The sequence below is a fragment of the Schistocerca gregaria genome, chromosome 7, assembly GCF_023897955.1.
Source record: "Schistocerca gregaria isolate iqSchGreg1 chromosome 7, iqSchGreg1.2, whole genome shotgun sequence".
Taxonomy (NCBI): domain Eukaryota; kingdom Metazoa; phylum Arthropoda; class Insecta; order Orthoptera; family Acrididae; genus Schistocerca; species Schistocerca gregaria.
In genome coordinates this window covers 223,734,324-223,752,055 of record NC_064926.1, presented here as the reverse complement: position 1 = coordinate 223,752,055, position 17,732 = coordinate 223,734,324, and the positions used below count along the sequence as shown (strand labels likewise).

At 44.6% G+C, this 17,732-nt stretch overlaps 1 protein-coding gene across 1 annotated transcript in view; it reads left to right on the top strand.

Annotated features, from left to right (window-relative positions):
• LOC126281647 (luciferin 4-monooxygenase-like) overlaps window positions 1-15,949 on the top strand; it is a 99,871-nt gene extending 83,922 nt beyond the window's left edge. The window contains exons 7-8 of the mRNA XM_049980784.1: window positions 1,943-2,108; window positions 15,638-15,949. Coding sequence (XP_049836741.1) covers window positions 1,943-2,108; window positions 15,638-15,777 — 306 coding nt within the window. The 3' untranslated portion in view covers window positions 15,778-15,949. The remainder of the gene's footprint in view (window positions 1-1,942; window positions 2,109-15,637) is intronic.
• Window positions 15,950-17,732: the final 1,783 nt, after the last annotated feature.

Below are 17,732 nucleotides of genomic sequence, written 5' to 3'. Positions count from 1 at the left end.
CATCGTGCAGCCCGCCTCCAGTGGTGTCGCGACAGGCGTGATTGGAGGGACGAATGGAGACGTGTCGTCTTCAGCGATGAGAGTCGCTTCTGCCTTGGTGCTAATGATGGTCGTATGCGTGTTTGGCGCCGTGCAGGTGAGCGCCACAATCAGGACTGCATACGACCGAGGCACACAGGGCCAACACCCGGCATCATGGTGTGGGGAGCGATCTCCTACACTGGACGTACACCTCTGGTGATCGTCGAGGGGACACTGAATAGTGCACGGTACATCCAAACCGTCATCGAACCCATCGTTCTACCATTCCTAGACAGGCAAGGGAACTTGCTATTCCAACAGGACAATGCACGTCCTCATGTATCCCGTGCCACCCAACGTGCTCTAGAAGGTGTAAGTCAACTACCCTGGCCAGCAAGATCTCCGGATCTGTCCCCCATTGAGCATGTTTGGGACTGGATGAAGCGTCGTCTCACGCGGTCTGCACGTCCAGCACGAACGCTGGTCCAACTGAGGCGCCAGGTGGAAATGGCATGGCTAGCCGTTCCACAGGACTACATCCAGGCATCTCTACGATCGTCTCCATGGGAGAATAGCAGCCTGCATTGCTGCGAAAGGTGGATATACACTGTACTAGTGCCGACATTGTGCATGCTTTGTTGCCTGTGTCTATGTGCCTGTGGTTCTGTCAGTGTGATCATGTGATGTATCTGACCCCAGGAATGTGTCAATAAAGTTTCCCCTTCCTGGGACAATGAATTCACGGTGTTCTTATTTCAATTTCCAGGAGTGTATATTCTGAGTCATCATTCACACAACGTACGTTTAAAATCGTTTCCACTTTGTCTTCATTTAGGTTCACTTCAGGGTCCTATTTTATTATGCTGATACTGATGCACAATGCCCTCATTCATAACATCCGGTACTTTTATTTCAATAAAGCTACCGTCGCCCTGATCTTCACACAGAATTGCTTCCAATGCCTTATCCTCAAACTTTTTCACAACTTCTTGGTGAAAAAGCGACCAGCCAGAAATACTTTCAAAAACGCTTTATTTCTCTCCAATGACCGGTGTCCCTCTTCAGGTGAGCAACATTTCTGCTTACATTAATATTTTCGAAGCAGCACGTCGTTCGCCCCTGAATTGCACAAAAAATATCTGGATATTTAGCGCCACTTTATGTGTTATTTAGATAGTAAAAAGATTCTGATCTGACGGCATCTGACAAGATTTGTGTGCCACAGTGCAGTGATTTATTTAGAGTCCATTTTTGATCAGAAGTCTCTGCTGACCTAATAGTGGACATTAATATGGAATGCGTCCACCCTTCACCTTTGTGACAGCTTTACCTTTGACAGGGACACTTTTAATGACTGGTATGAATGACCGTGGAGGAATGGTAGGCAGTTCTTGCACGAGAGAAGGTAGTGTTATGGAACGTTGTGATCTGGCTGATTCCAGTGGTGTTCTGTTGGTTTCAGTTTAGCGCTCTGTACAGTCCAGTTCATTTCAAGAACAACTGACAGACGATGCTCTACCAAAGGGTGCATGCGACTTTTTACAGCCGTGCTCCGCAATGCTCGACGGTCCCCGCCCTTCAGAAAGTGAGGTGTGTCTGGGCTTGGTTTATCAGTGTTTGTCCGTTTCCGTTTCCACATCACAGTCACATCACCAGTTGTCTACTTGCGAAGCTTCACAAGGGTTGAAATGTCTCTGATGGATCTGTTACTCAGGTGACATTCAATGACTAGTCCGCGTTCGATTCGACTGAGTTCTCCTGACCACCATCTTTTGTTACTGCTTCTCTACTGACGCCACAACACACCCCGCCTCGTTTTACACTGACGAGCGATTCTGCGTTACACGGGGGCGTCCTGATACTTTTGATCGGTTAGTGTACGTGCTTCTCAGCGATATATAGTGGAGTGACTGGCCCGCAGGTGTCGCCGTCAGAGTTGGAGGCGTGGCTGCTGGCACATCCGCAGGTGTCTGAGGCGGTGGTGTTGGGCATACCGCACGACGAAGACCAGGAGCACCCAGCCGCCTTCGTCATGCTGGCAGCGGGCGCCACCGTCACCACTGACGATCTGAAGCAACTGGTCAAAGGTAAGGCGACGTCTCTCACTCTCCCGCTTACGATATGTACACACAAGGAATGTTCAAACTTATTATTCGGAAGTATGTGTTGATTTTTTTACCACTGTTAGTTAGCTGTGAAAAAGCCCGCACGGCTAGCAGTACGGTCTAACGCACGGCTTCGCGAAAGGTAAGGCGTGCCAATCCCCGCGACGAATCTGTCCGGCTGGCAGCCTGTGGACGGTTTTCCATCTGACACGGCGAAAGCGGGTTGGTTCCCCCTATTCTCCCTCAGTTACAGTTTGTCGGCGACTGCTGCACAAACAATGTCACCACGTATGTGTACACCATAATTACTCTACCATCCAAACATTGGGGTTACACTCGACAGGAATGACACTGGGGGCCGAAGCGCACAATAGCCCTGTGTTCAGTGTGGGGCGGCGGTGGGGTGAGGGGACTGCTGTAGCCTGTTGTGGGGTTGTGTATCGCTGAGGGCTACGGCGAGGACGTAGCCTCTCCCTCGTTTATAGGTCCCCAGTTCAATACATACATGCATATACAGGGTGGTCCATTGATAATGACCGGTCCAAATATCTCACGAAATACGCATCTAACGAAAAAACTACAAAGAACAAATCTCGTCTAGCTTGAAGGGGGAAACCAGATGGCGCTATGGTTGTCCCGCTAGATGGCGCTGCCATAGGTCAAACGGATATCAACTGCGTTTTCTTAAATACATGTGCATGTAGTACGGAAAGAAATATGAATGTTTTAGTTGGACCACTTTTTTCGCTTTGTGATAGATGTAATAGCCGCAAACATATAGGTACGTGGCATCAAGTAACATGTCGCCAATGCGGACGGCATTTGCTTCGTGATACATTACCCGTGTTAAAATGGACCGTTTACTAATTGCGGAAAACGTCGATATCGTGTTGATGTATGGCTATTGTGATCAAAATGCCCAAAGGGCGTGTGCTATGTATGCTGCTCGGTATCCTGGACGACATCATCCAAGTTTCCGGACCGTTCGCCGGATAGTTACGTTATTTAAGGAAACAGGAAGTGTTCAGCCACATGTGAAACGTCAACCACGACCTGCAACAAATGATGCGCAAGTAGGTGTTTTAGCTGCTGTCGCGGCTAATCCGCACATCAGTAGCAGACAAATTGCACGAGAATCGGGAATCTCAGAAACGTCGTTGAGGATGCTACATCAACATCGATTGCACCCGTACCATATTTCTAGCACCAGGAATTGCATGGCGACGACTTTGAAAGTCGTGTACAGTTCTGCCACTGGACACAAGAGAAACTACGGGACGATGACAGTTTTTTTTTCACGCGTTCTATTTGGCGACGAAGCGTTATTCACCAACAGCGGTAACGTAAACTGGCATAATATGCACTGTTGGGCAACGGAAAATCCACGATGGCTGCGACAAGTGGAACATCAGCGACCTTGGCGGGTTAATGCGTGGTGCGGCTTTATGGGAGGAAGGGCAATTGGCCCCAATTCTATCGTTTGCTATCTAAATGGTGCAATGTATGCTGATTTCCTACTAATGTTCTACCGATGTTACTATAAGATGTTTCACTGCATGACAGATTGGCGATGTGCTTCAAACATGCTGGATGTCCGGCACATAGCTCCCGTGCGGTTGAAACGGTATCGAATAGCATATTTCATGACAGATGGATTGGTCGTCGAATCACCATACATGGCTCGCACGTTCACCGGATTTGAGGTCCTCGTATTTCTTTCTGTGGAGAAAGTTGAAGGATATTTGCTATCGTGATCCACCGACAACGCCTGACAACATGCGTCAGCGCATTGTCAGTGCATTTGCGAACATTACGGAAAGCGAACTACTCGCTGTTGAGAGGAATGTCGTTACACGTATTGCCAAATGCATTGAGATTGACGGACATCATTTTGAGCATTTATTGCATTAATGTGGTATTTATACGTAATCACGCTGCAACAGCATACGTTCTCAGAAATGATAAGTTCACAAAGGTACACTATCACATTGGAACAACCGAAATAAAATGTTCAAACGTCTCTACGATTTGTATTTTAATTTTAAAAACCTACCTGTTACCAACTGTTCGTCTAAAATTCTGAACCATATGTTTGTGACTATTACAGCGCCATTTGTCACAAAGCGAAAAAAGTGGTCCAATTAAAACATTCATATTTCTTTACGTCCTACACGAATATGTAATAAAAATGGGGGTTCCTATTTTTTAAAAAATGCTGTTGACATCAGTTTGATCTTTGGCAGTACCATCTAGCGGGCCAACTACATTGCCATCTGGTTTCCCCCTTCAAGCTAGACAAGTTTCGTTCTTTGTAGTTTTTTCGTTTGACGCTTATTTCGTGAGATTTTTGGCCCGGTCACGATCAATGGACCACCCTGTATACATAACTTTGAGAAAGGTCCGCATAGAAAGCTGGAGTTCCGGACATGAACTGGTAGTGACGTAAACAAAATTACGCGGCTGTTTTCCTTCCTTGGCGCTTGCAGCGAAGGTTGGGCACCCTTGGATATCGAGTGTCGCGACGTGTTGGTATGGTAATCGTTGGGCGCGTGAATGGGAAGTGTGGCCTCTAATCGCACGTGTTCACTAAAGAGGATTATCGCTGCAACGTCTTGGTGAAAAAGGGAAACCAAAGCTCGTTTCTTAGGAATGCACTATCTTTTAATTCCTGGTACGTATGCCGAAACACATCGTGCTGGCATTAGTTCGAGTTAGGGACTATAATCTGTGCGTCTGCATGTATACTCCGCAGCAACTTTACGCTGAACATTCGCTCTCCTTTCACAGGTGATGGCAAACCCAGTAAACGTTTTGATGTTTGCTGTGGAGGTATACAAATGACGCCATCAACAAAAACAAACGTGAAGACAATGTGATGTGCGAAACGGTAGTTAAACTTCTAGAGGGGTGTGTAAATAGCGCAGACATGTGAGTGGTAACGAGAAACACTTCATTTGCCGACTGTACCTCCGGCTGCAACAAAAAAATGGTTCAAATGGCTCTGAGCACTATGGGACTTAACTTCTGAGGTCATCAGTCCCCTAGAACTTAGAACTACTTGAACCTAACTAACTTAAGGACATCACACACATCCATGCCCGAGGCAGGTTTCGAACCGGCTGCAACACCAGGAACTAAAATTACCTTATCAGACAAAGACAAAGCGTTGATGTATTGTTTTAAAGAACGTGGAAAGAAACGCCTACGTGTCAGAACTGTTCATAATAAATATCGGTTTGTCCGTTCTGAAAGTGAATTGTATAGATGACAATAGGAAGTCGCTGGACGACGTAAGAGTCGACTGGAAATAAAGACCAGTTAAATTCGAAACTTTTCGAACTACACTCCTGGAAATTGAAATAAGAACACCGTGAATTCATTGTCCCAGGAAGGGGAAACTTTATTGACACATTCCTGGGGTCAGATACATCACATGATCACACTGACAGAACCACAGGCACATAGACACAGGCAACAGAGCATGCACAATGTCGGCACTAGTACAGTGTATATCCACTTTTCGCAGCAATGCAGGCTGCTATTCTCCCATGGAGACGATCGTAGAGATGCTGGATGTAGTCCTGTGGAACGGCTTGCCATGCCATTTCCACCTGGCGCCTCAGTTGGACCAGCGTTCGTGCTGGACGTGCAGACCGCGTGAGACGACGCTTCATCCAGTACCAAACATGCTCAATGGGGGACAGATCCGGAGGTCTTGCTGGCCAGGGTAGTTGACTTACACCTTCTAGAGCACGTTGGGTGGTACGGGATACATGCGGACGTGCAGTGTCCTGTTGGAACAGCAAGTTCCCTTGCCCGTCTAGGAATGGTAGAACGATGGGTTCGATGACGGTTTGGATGTACCGCGCACTATTCAGTTTCCCCTCGACGATCACCAGAGGTGTACGTCCAGTGTAGGAGATCGCTCCCCACACCATGATGCCGGGTGTTGGCCCTGTCTGCCTCGGTCGTATGCAGTCCTGATTGTGGCGCTCACCTGCACGGCGCCAAACACGCATACGACCATCATTAGCACCAAGGCAGAAGCGACTCTCATCGCTGAAGACGACACGTCTCCATTCGTCCCTCCGTTCACGCCTGTCGCTACACCACTGGAGGCGGGCTGCACGATGTTGGGGCGTGAGCGGAAGACGGCCTAACGGTGTGCGGGGCCGTAGCCCAGCTTCATGGAGACGGTTGCGAATGGTCCTCGCCGATACCCCAGGAGCAACAGTGTCCCTAATTTGCTGGGAAGTAGCGGTGCGGTCCCCTACGGCACTGCGTAGGATCCTACGATCTTGGAGTGCATCCGTGCGTCGCTGCGGTCCGGTCCCAGGTCGACGGGCACGTGCACCTTCCGCCGACCACTGGCGACAACATCGATGTAGTGTGGAGACCTCACGCTCCACGTGTTGAGCAATTCGGCTGTACGTCCACCCGGACTCCCACATGCCCACTATACGCCCTCGCTCAAAGTCCGTCAACTGCACATACGGTTCACGTCCACGCTGTCGCGGCATGCTACCAGTGTTAAAGACTGCGATGGAGCTCCGTATGCCACGGCAAACTGGCTGACACTGACGGCGGCGGTGCACAAATGCTGCGCAGCTAGCGCCATTCGACGGCCAACACCGCGGTTCCTGGTGTGTCCGCTGTGCCGTGTGTGTGATCATTGCTTGTACAGCCCTCTCGCAGTGTCCGGAGCAAGTATGGTGGGTCTGACACACCGGTGTCAATGTGTTCTTTTTTCCATTTCCAGGAGTGTATTTACCGAAGCCAGACAAAAGTTATTTAGTGTCATCGATACAACTTCACTTGACTGAGCGTTAGATATTGCCAACGCCATAGATCCTAAGGAATTTACAGTTTCTCAAAGTTGTATCAGTCGCTTCAAAAGATCACATAAAATTGTGGCATGAAAAATAACAAAATTTGTATCGAGGAACAGGTCGCAAAATGAAGTGATTCGAACCGAAATGATAGAAGTTTTAATTACGAATACAAAGCATAAGGTCTCTAGTTTTAGCGAATCTTACGTTTACAATGCAAATAAGTCGTGTTTTCAAAAAGAATTGCGTGCCAAAAGAACACCTTCATTCAAAGGAGAAAAACATACAGAGGCGACTGCGCAGTCCACGACTGCACCCACGCTTTCATACACTATAATGCCTGTAATTAGTCTGAATGGTTCATAGCAACTTAAACGCTATTCTTCAAGAATCGACGTTTGGACCACGTGTCAAAAGAACAATGTTCTACGCAGACGATGGAAAAAAATGTGACGCTGACATCTCGTGCGTGAGGTCAGCGTAAAGTGAACAAGTTTTACAACAAAAACTTTTAAGACCTTAAGATGATAGCACAGTCTGTTCAAACTGGTTGTCTTGAATTTAAAAAAAAATATTTCAAGCTATCTTGGCTGTTGGATGGTTTTTAACAATTAAACAGCCGCGCGGGGTAGCCGTGCGATCTAGGGGCGCCTTGCCACGGTTCGCGCGGCTCCACCCGTCGGAGGTTGGAGTCCTCCCTCGGGCGTGGGTGTGAGTGTTGTCCTTAGAGTAAATTAGTTCAAGTTACATTAAGTAGAGTTTAAGCCTAGGGACCGATGATCTCAGCAGTTTGGTCCCATAGGAACTTTCTGCCACCAATCAATTAAACAGAGCGCCCTTCATCTCTTTCAAAATGAGATAATTCAAGAAAATGTTACAGGTTTCATGCATCATGCTTTTCTTCCGTTCTGCGGGAATAAATCTCTTCTCCTTCTAGATTCGTGGTCAACTAATAAAAGCCCTGATTCATTGAAATCTGTATTTCGAGCTCACCCTACAAAGAAGAAGAGAGACTTCAGATTAGACCCTGCAGGACGAACGTAATTCAGCCGTTAAGCAGAGAATTTTTTCGTCAGTGGAACGCATTTTACAGAGAACTAACAGGGAAAATTATTGTGCGCAGATCATTGCAGATTCCAGTATACTACTGTGACAATATTCTTAAATTGCAATCAGTAGTACATTATTAGTTTTCCTCTCCACGGTTTCTGAATCTGATTAAATATGCGTGCCACTCTAAATATATTGATATTAGGCCTGATTCACCGGCCCAGTTTTGTCTTTACATGTGTGTTCTTGGCGCACAGAAAATGGATGTTTGGAACATTACTTCAATATTTCGCATTTTTACGAAATGAAATTGATTTTGACTTTTCTAAATTTACTCGTGTCCATTCCATAGCAGCCTGGAAAGACTTTTGTAGATAACATATCAATTTTACTTGTCAACGAATGTTTAATTATCTCCCGATTGATTTCACTGGTCGAATCAAGTCTCCCATGCTGTGGCAAGAGGCCGGCGTGCAGCTGACGCCGCCTTGTCCCTAGATGCCATGGCGGTGGTGTAACATAGGGAGAGAGGTCAGGGCTGTGCAATATGCAGTTACAAGCGCGGAAACCATGTGATAAATGTCTTATTTGATAATGTTATTACAGAGTTCTAAGTTATGTCAGCAGCTAAAATACTGCATACGCACTTTTTTCAACGTTAACTTACAATGGTGAAAATGCAAGACAGGTTTCGATATGACAAGTCTGACCACTCCCTTGTCAGTATTACAGTAAAACACGACGTGGAAGTACTGTTATGGCTGCTTAGAAATGGAAATGATATCAGTTTAAAATTTTTAGCAAGACCTCATGACACTGAACTGCATTAACTGGATTTTATTAGTACTACCGGTTTCGGCCGTAAGCCATTACCTGGTACCTAACAACACAACATTCCAATTTGTAAAACAACATTAAGGCAATACAAATTGGCCCCTCGCAATCACATAACAATATACTTAGGAAAATCTTTTAAAACGTTTCATTTGTCATGAATAATAAGAAGAAAAAAGCACTGAGTGCTTTAATCCGCGTCAAGCACGTAATAAAAAACTCATTCATAGCGTGTACAAGAGCAGTAATCGTCCTATTCATATGAGGTGACAATAATAAATGCGAAGTTACTTGGCATCACAGCTCAAATCTTTTATTATGCTGAAGATATATCTATGACGATATATCAATATGTACATTGTTCAATTGCAAAACGTGACAAATAACGCAAAGAAAGATAAATCCTATCACCACCATCGTCATGTAACATAGTAATATTTTTTTGTAGTAGTCATGCCACCTAACTCGTAGAAAAAGCATAATGAAAAGCTTACATCAAGGTCTCACTTGGCCTGGTCACTATGTTAAGAGTGAGAATATAACATTGTATAGGTTTCAGTATTACAGTGTTGTACAAATTATAGTACGGACTAAAACACAAACGTGACCTAACATAAAAATGATCCAATAAAACCATGTGCTTTAAGTTAGTGGCAGTCTAAGGTGCAACTGTGTGCCTCATCCAAGTTATTGCATATTCTGTGCATAAGCGTTTCCAGCTCTATAGAACTTGCTGATAATGTAGATGACACATTCAAGTTTCATTATTCTGTTAAAGGGCACTAAAAGTACAAAGAGTGAAGAAGCAGGGTACTGGAATTTCTGAACTCACGGTAATTACGTCAACAAACCACAAGCATCTTCAAATTATGTTGAAATAACAAAAAATAATCTTGATGATTAAACATCAAATAAAAATTACTATGCCCCATGACCATAGTGGAGATAAGATTGAGCTTTCCTTGTATTATTTTTCAGATTTCGTAATTCGATATATCTTCAGCATAGTGAGGTCTTTGGGTCGTGATGCCAAGTCACTTCGTATTTATTGTTGTTATATGAATAGGAAGATTGCTGCACTTGTAAATGCTATGAATTAGACCAAAGACGTCTCCGGTAGGCGGCGACGAAACACCATGGGACAGTTTTATTTATCGACCATGGCCTCTCGGCCAGGAAGTTTCAACTGACGTAACCATCGGCTATAAAAACCTGCATATGATAACATTTCTTGAGCACTGAAGAATTTTCCCATGCTGAGGACGGGATGAGTACCATCGGGTCAGCTGCTGGCGCCAGTCTGTACAGCCAAACTGTCTGAATAGCTCTAATGCAGACTGCCGCGCCTTTGTCCGTAGTAGTTTCTCGCCCTACTCCAGACCGAACTAGTAGCTCATAGTCTTATTCCTTGAGTTAAGGATTTGCGAAAAACACGTGTCTCTGATGAAAGTTAGAGAAACATTCAGCAGTCCTGCGTATGGTGCCTTCTACTGTCTAGTCAATGTGCCTAACTGAAACAGGAAACGGGATTTCGGAGCTACTCAAATCCTTATAAACGCTGATGACGCGGTCCTGGACAAGTCCCAGTTCATCTGATATCAGAAAGTCGTCAATTTTGTGTGAGCATCCCTGTCTGCCATGCTTGGAGATACAAAGGAATTAAAGACATTAGCTGTCAAAGGGCGCTGATTTACCTCAATGGAGCAAGTAAAGAATTTGTGCCAGACCGGGATATTATAACCCATGTCTCTTGCTTATTAGGCACATGCGCTGACCACTATGCCATCTGGACACATAGGCCAAAGACTACCGTGACACACGCCCCCGGTCAGATCCAAATTCTCAACTTATACCACACACTACTGATGTAGTGGCCCCGCAAATTAGCCTGATTACTCGCGGCTTCTCGCCGAATTCTGTAACAGGTCGAGTGTGGGACTGCAGAGATCATTGGCAATCATCGCCTTAATCATGTATGTGGTGTCCGTTCTTTTTGACATAGCCATTTCTGAACGTTTGAACCAAACTACGCATCTGAAACTTCATAGCACTTATATATCCTCGTAGGTTTTCACGACTGGAGTCAGCGCGCATAAAATTCTTTCGTATCGTAGAACAAGTCATATTGTGAAATGATGAGCAGATGATTTGGTTACTTTTGTATTAGTATTACATCCTGGTTAAGACTACATGCATTGGTGCCCAAAACAATGGTTGATCAATTTACAGCATATCATCATCTTACAATCCAGAAGGACTTTATGTAAATATACGGCATTTCTCAACATGTCCGTCCGAACACTTAATTTTTTACGTACTTGATCTTTATATATATATATATATATATATATATATATATATATATATATATATATATATATATATATATATATATATATTCTGTTAATAGGAATATAAGGGTAGCAAAGGCGAAATAATTGCTGGGAAAATGTGGAGAAACTGAAAATGATTCAGCACATAGAAAAGTCAAAACAATCATCGCCGAGATTAAAACCAAGGACGTATGCCACATACAAAAATAACATTGATAATTACTGCATAAACCGCTCTGTCAATGACCATGGAACAAGACCTAGACTGAAATATAGACTGAACTTAGCGAAAAATAATGAACATAAAATTCAAAACAACGTTTTCTATCAAGGAGTGATACAACAAATTCTCAAAGGAGCTTAAAGAGCTGAAAAAGCTAACTTATTTAAAAATTCAGTTAAAAAGTTTCTGTTAAGCAGTACATTCAATACAGTGAAGGATTGCTTAGATAAACAGAACAAAGAATTGACGAAAAATGAAACATAAAAAGCCGGTTTCTGTGGCCGTGCGGTTCTAGGCGCTTCAGTCTGGAACCGCGTGACCGCTACGGCCGCAGGTTCGATTCCTGCCTCGGGCATGGATGTGTGTGATGTCCTTAGGTTAGTTAGGTTTAAGTAGTTCTAAGTTCTAGGGGACTGATGACCACAGATGTTAAGTCCCATAGTGCTCAGAGCCATTTCAACAATTTTGAAACGTAAAAAATTAATAATAACGGCAATAAGGCGTCTGTCTTCTCATATAACACCTTCTCACTTTATTTTCTGCTTTTTTTCCATTTCTGGAAAAGTTTACTCCCAAAGCTAGGCAATGTACAATGGAAATATTTTATCCTCTTTCTGAGCTCAAAATTTAACCCGTTACACAGGGTTACCGACTTACATTTTCACGCTAGGAAATACAAATCAAAATACGAACCAAACATTGTTGGTAATGTTAGCTGGCAGTGTGTGTAGTGTTAAATTATGAAACGATGTTTGTATAGCGTGTGTACTGCGTGCAGTGACTGGGAGTGAGACGTGAGTGAACAGGGTATCTGTAGAATTTTACATTATTATATAACTTCTTTGCATATCGGTATTGTACACTAGGGATAAGCCGAATGAGTGTGCACTGTTGCAAAAATACTGGCCTTGTATTCGGGAACTCATCCGGCCACCCTAAATTATGTTTTCCGTGTAGTTCAAAATGGTTCAAATGTCTCTGAGCACTATGGGACTTAACATCTGAGGCCATCGGTTCCCTAGAACTTAGAACTACCTAAACCTAACTAACCTAAGCACATCACACACATACATGCCCAAGCAGGATTCGAAACTGCTACCGTAGCAGTCGCGTGGTTCCGGACTGAAGCGCCTAGAACCGTTCCGCCACCGCGTCCGGCTTTCCGTGTAGTACTTTACACAAAAGCCGGGATGGTTCCTACTATAAATCCATGGTCGACTACCTGTCCCATCCCTGTTGGAATACTCCTGTAAGCAGTGTATATGAATACTAGAATTTTGTTGCTCTTTACTTGTAATACCAAGACATGTCCATGATCCACTGACGACTACTATTACTACTACTCCTGGTAAGCGCAGGGAAGAAGGAGGATGAATGAGTACAGGGAATGCTTCTACGATGGAGAGGAACTGTCTGATCATGTGATAGAAGAAGAACTGTGAGTTGGTATGGAAGATATCAATAATCCATCAGTGTTTAACGAAGCCGTGGAAGACTTTCAATCAAATAATGCGAAATGTAGTGATAACATTCCATCAACGACTCCTAAAATCATTGGGGAAACTGGTATCCAAAAGAATATGCAGGTTAGTTTGTAGAATCCAAGACTGGAGACAAATAAGCAGACTTTCGGAAAAAATATCATCTTCCTGGTCGTTGTTCTTGGATACCGTCTACAAGACGTCTGAGTTATTGACAATCAATATCAGCAGTGATTGATACCCCTCAGGGAAGCAATTGGTAGTACACGGCACCGTCGGTGTTCCACCAGGTGCATACCACTATCTGCTATAGATGCGCGTAGATATTTTTGCGGGGTGTTGCTGCTTTGATTGGCCTCAACATTTCTTTTTTTTCCCTTATGTTAGTATAAAGACACGATTTCTCGTCAGCAGTAACGATACAGGATAGGAATGGTCGTTGTTGTTGACGAGCCAATTGATGACGAGCGAGAGGAAATGCATATATGGTCACCCGCCGCTTTCTATGATATAGGTTTACAGCGTGACCTACCAATTTACCCGATTTTTGAACCTGCCCATTGCATGAAAATGTCACACGATGGTACAATGATCACAGTTCATCACATTTGCTGTTCCGAATACAACGAAGTGGATCATTGTGGATTAATGAGTTTAAACGACCTTCATCAAACCCCGAATTTCTCCCTGAACGTGAGACTCACTAACGTCAAAACAATCCCCCTTAAAACGAGAAAACAATTTTCTTGCCGTGCTCAGTCTAATGACATTATCCCCATACGGGACGCATATTTTTGGCCGCCTCTGCTGTTGTCACTCCTCTAATGAACTCAAAGAACAACAATATGTCGTATATGTTCCGATTTCTGCGCTTGTCACTCCATTACCAAGTGTCCACAGCTCCACTCATTATCTCCATATGAAAAAATGGTAATATGTAAACTCCAATTGCAACAGTGAACTTCAAACAGAAAATAAGATTCGATAAGTAAACCCATAATAAACGGAATATTAACATGCAAAGAAAAATGCTACGAACTTTTACACCAATTTAATAACTTCCATAACACTTGATGCAGAAGTAGATCGTATAATTTCTAGATTAGGTCCTACGACTGAGGACATTCGCTGCAAATGCTGTTTTGTGGTAATGCGGTTGACATGGGAGATAGATTTGTGGCGGGCCGCATCAAACCAATGAGCAAACAAATGAAACGATGGGTTACTGTTCCGAATCGTGACTGTACTGATTCATTTTTACTGTGCTGTACATTTTTTACTGCCGGCCTAAGTGGCCAAGTCGTTCAAGGCGCTACAGTCGGGAACCGCGCGACCGCTACGGTCGCAGGTTCGAATCCTGCCTCGGTCATGGATGTGTGTGATGTCCTTAGGTTAGTTAGGTTTAAGTAGTTCTAAGTTCTAGGAGACTGATGACCTCAGATGTTAACTCCCACAGTGCTCAGAGCCATTTGAACTATTTGAACATTTTGTACTGGGCTGGCCCCCACGACCACGCAGAAGTACCGCAACACGAAGTTACATGTACCTGACTAACATCTGAAGTAGTGATGGAAGGAATTGACATCACAAATCCTGCAGGGCTGTCCATAAATCCGTAAGAGTACGAGAGGGTGTAGCTCTCTTCTGAACAGCACGTTGCTAGGCATCCCAGATATGCTCAATAATGTTCATGTCTGGAGAGTTAGGCAGCCAGTGGATTTGTTTACTCAGAAGAGTAACTCTGGAGAAGTTCTGCATGTGTGGGATGTCGCATTGTCCTGCTGGAATTATCCGTCGGAATGCACGATGGACATGAATGGATGCAGGTGACCTGACAGGATGCTTACGTACCTGTCAGAGTCGTATGTCGACATATCAGGGATCTCATATAACTCCAACTGCGCACGCCCCACACCATTACAGAGCCTCCACCAGCTTGAATAGTCAATTGCTGACATGCAGGGTCCATGGATTCATGAGGTTGTGTTCAAACCCGTAAGCGTCCATCCACTCGATACAATCCGAAAAGAGACTCGTCCGGCCAGGCAATATGTTTCCAGTCATCAACAGTCCGACGTCGGTGCTGACGGGCCCAGGTGAGACATAAAGCTTTGTGTCGTGCTATCATCATCATCAAGGGTACACGAGTGGGCCTTCGGCTCCGAAAGCCCATTTCGATGATGGTTCGCACGCTGACACCTGTTCATGGCCCATCATTCAGATCTGCAGAAACTTGTGGAAGGGTTGCACTTCTGTCACCTTGAACGATTCTCTTCAATAATCATTGGTCCCGTTCTACTTTTTCGGAGGCAGCTATGTCGGAGATCTGATGTTTCACCGGATTCCTGATATTCACGGTACACTCGTTAAATGGTCGTACGGGAAAATCCCCGCTTCATCGCTACCTCGGAGATGCTGTGTAGCATCCCTCGTGCGCCGATTACAACAACGTGTTGAAACTCCCTTAAATCTTTATAACCTGCCATTGTAGCAGCAGTAAAGGATCTAAAAACAGTGCCAGACACTCGTTTCTTATATTGGCGTTGCCGACCGCAGCGCCGCATTCTTCCTGTTTACTTATATCTGTATTTGTACACGGATGCCTATACAAGTTGCCTTGGTTCCTCAGTGTACATGAGATTTACGTCATTGCCACGAAGCAGAGGCCTTCTGTGTCTTAGAATTGTGAAGTACGTAATCTAAACTATCCTACAGTGTTCACAGCAGTAAAGTAAAGATTAGTGTTTGTTTTGTATTTCAGAGAAAGCATGCGGCAGCGAGGAGAAGCTGTTACGTGGAGGCGTGTTCGTGCTGGACTCGATCCCTCGCCTGCCTACCGGCAAAATCAGCAGAGGCCAGGTGCGAAGCATTCTTCAAGAGAGAATCACAAGGGAGGTCTAGTCAGTCGCCGCGGCCTAACAGCTGACACCTGCTGGTGTTCACAGCATACACAAGCCAAAATTACACCAGTTGCCTTCGTTAGAACTTACATGGTACCTCATATACAATTTTCAATGTAATCTGGTGGAATACTACCTCCATAATAAAGGCAAAATATCTTCGCTAGTAAAAATGTCGATATTGTAATAATAATATACATTCGAAAGGACTCGAGGCGAAGAGGTGCACGATTAACGGAAATTAGACTTTAAGTTATTAGTAAAGCACGGTGTTTTTAACACTTAGGGTATCAGCCAAGAAATATCGCAAGAAGAACTTCCTGTCTTAGTCTCTGTGGATTGTGGTGGTTTATCACATGCCCTTTTACAACTTACTATAGCTTCATCTTTTTTCGTTATCTCCCAAACACAATACTACTACGTTTATCATCTTGCATGCAAAATTATGTAGAACGCCTGTGTGACAAATACACTAATTCCTATTAAAATTGAAACAACAAAAAGAATCGAAATAACGGAAGTTTACTTTCTGTGCATATGTATTATAGTAGGAGGAATACATGATTAAATTTTCAGGTTACTTGGCATATACAGTGCAGAAAATATGGTCTGCAGTCGGCCATTTTTGGCAGAAAAAATGGCTAGTACCAGACTGGGCAGAGAGTGGAATTGAGCTTGAATGACGGATGCGGGTACGCCATTCCATCCTGTTTCAGTTCTGTGCCACAGGTCATTAATCATAATGCCTGGGAAGTGGTGTCACGCCAGTGTCTCGGCAAACAATGATTGCGTGTATTCGGTGGCGAAAGTGAGGAGAACGTACTGTCGGGGAGACAGTTGACCACCCTCTGCATCAACATCTACATCTACATTTATACTCCACAAGCCACCCAACGGTGTGTGGCGGAGGGCACTTTACGTGCCACTGTCATTACCTCCCTTTACTGTTACAGTCGCGTGTGGTTCGCGGGAAGAACGACTGCCGGAAATCCTCCGTGAGCGCTCGAGTCTCTCTAATTTTACATTCGTGTTCTCCTGGAGAGGTATAAGTAGGGGGAAGCAATATATTCGATACCTCATCCAGAAACGCACCCTCTAGAAACCTGGACAGCAAGCTACACCGCGATGCAGAGCGCCTCTCTTGCTGAGTCTGCCACTTGAGTTTGCTAAATATCTCCGTAACGCTATCACGCTTACCAAATAAACCTGTTACGAAACGCGCCGCTCTTCTTTGGGTCTTCTCTATCTCCTCTGTCAACCCGACCTGATACGGATCCCACACTGATGAGCAATACTCAACTATAGGTCGAACGAGTGTTTTGTAAGCCACCTCCTTTGTTGATGGACTACATTTTCTAAGGACTCTCCCAATGGCACGCGAAATCAGGTAAGTCACCGAAAAAAAGGCCAATAGGCAGTCTTGCATTAGCTTCTTGAAAGATAATGCCACGGAGACCTCGAAGATTGAACTTGTCCGCCTATGTTAACACGACAGCAATGTAACACTTGCTGTTCATGTAACTGGCTATGCTAACCAGGGTTATGTAAGAAAAAATTGAAAAGAAAAAACGGTAAAATTGCATTACATGCTTTCGAAACAGACTATGACATGGAGTTAGATTGAGTTTTGATATAATTTGATGGGAGCGAGGCCGCTTTTTATTACGAATACTGAATAAGCTGACATCGAAAATTACATCTTGGCACTAGGAATTAATTCTCACTTGCATGTTGGGCGATCAGTTTTAAACGCAGTATTGTGGTTAGCGGCAGAAGCGGTCCTCGACCGGAGCGCAGCGAAAAGCAAGCGAACACGAGGAACAGCGGACAGTCGCCCAGCAACTAGGGCCAAAATGGCCCTTTCTGTGGCGTCACGCCACACCATGGGGCCTCCAGGGATGCAGCAGCGGTACGGCTGTTCTAAGCGCCCACCCCGGAGACGCTGAAGGTGCCACA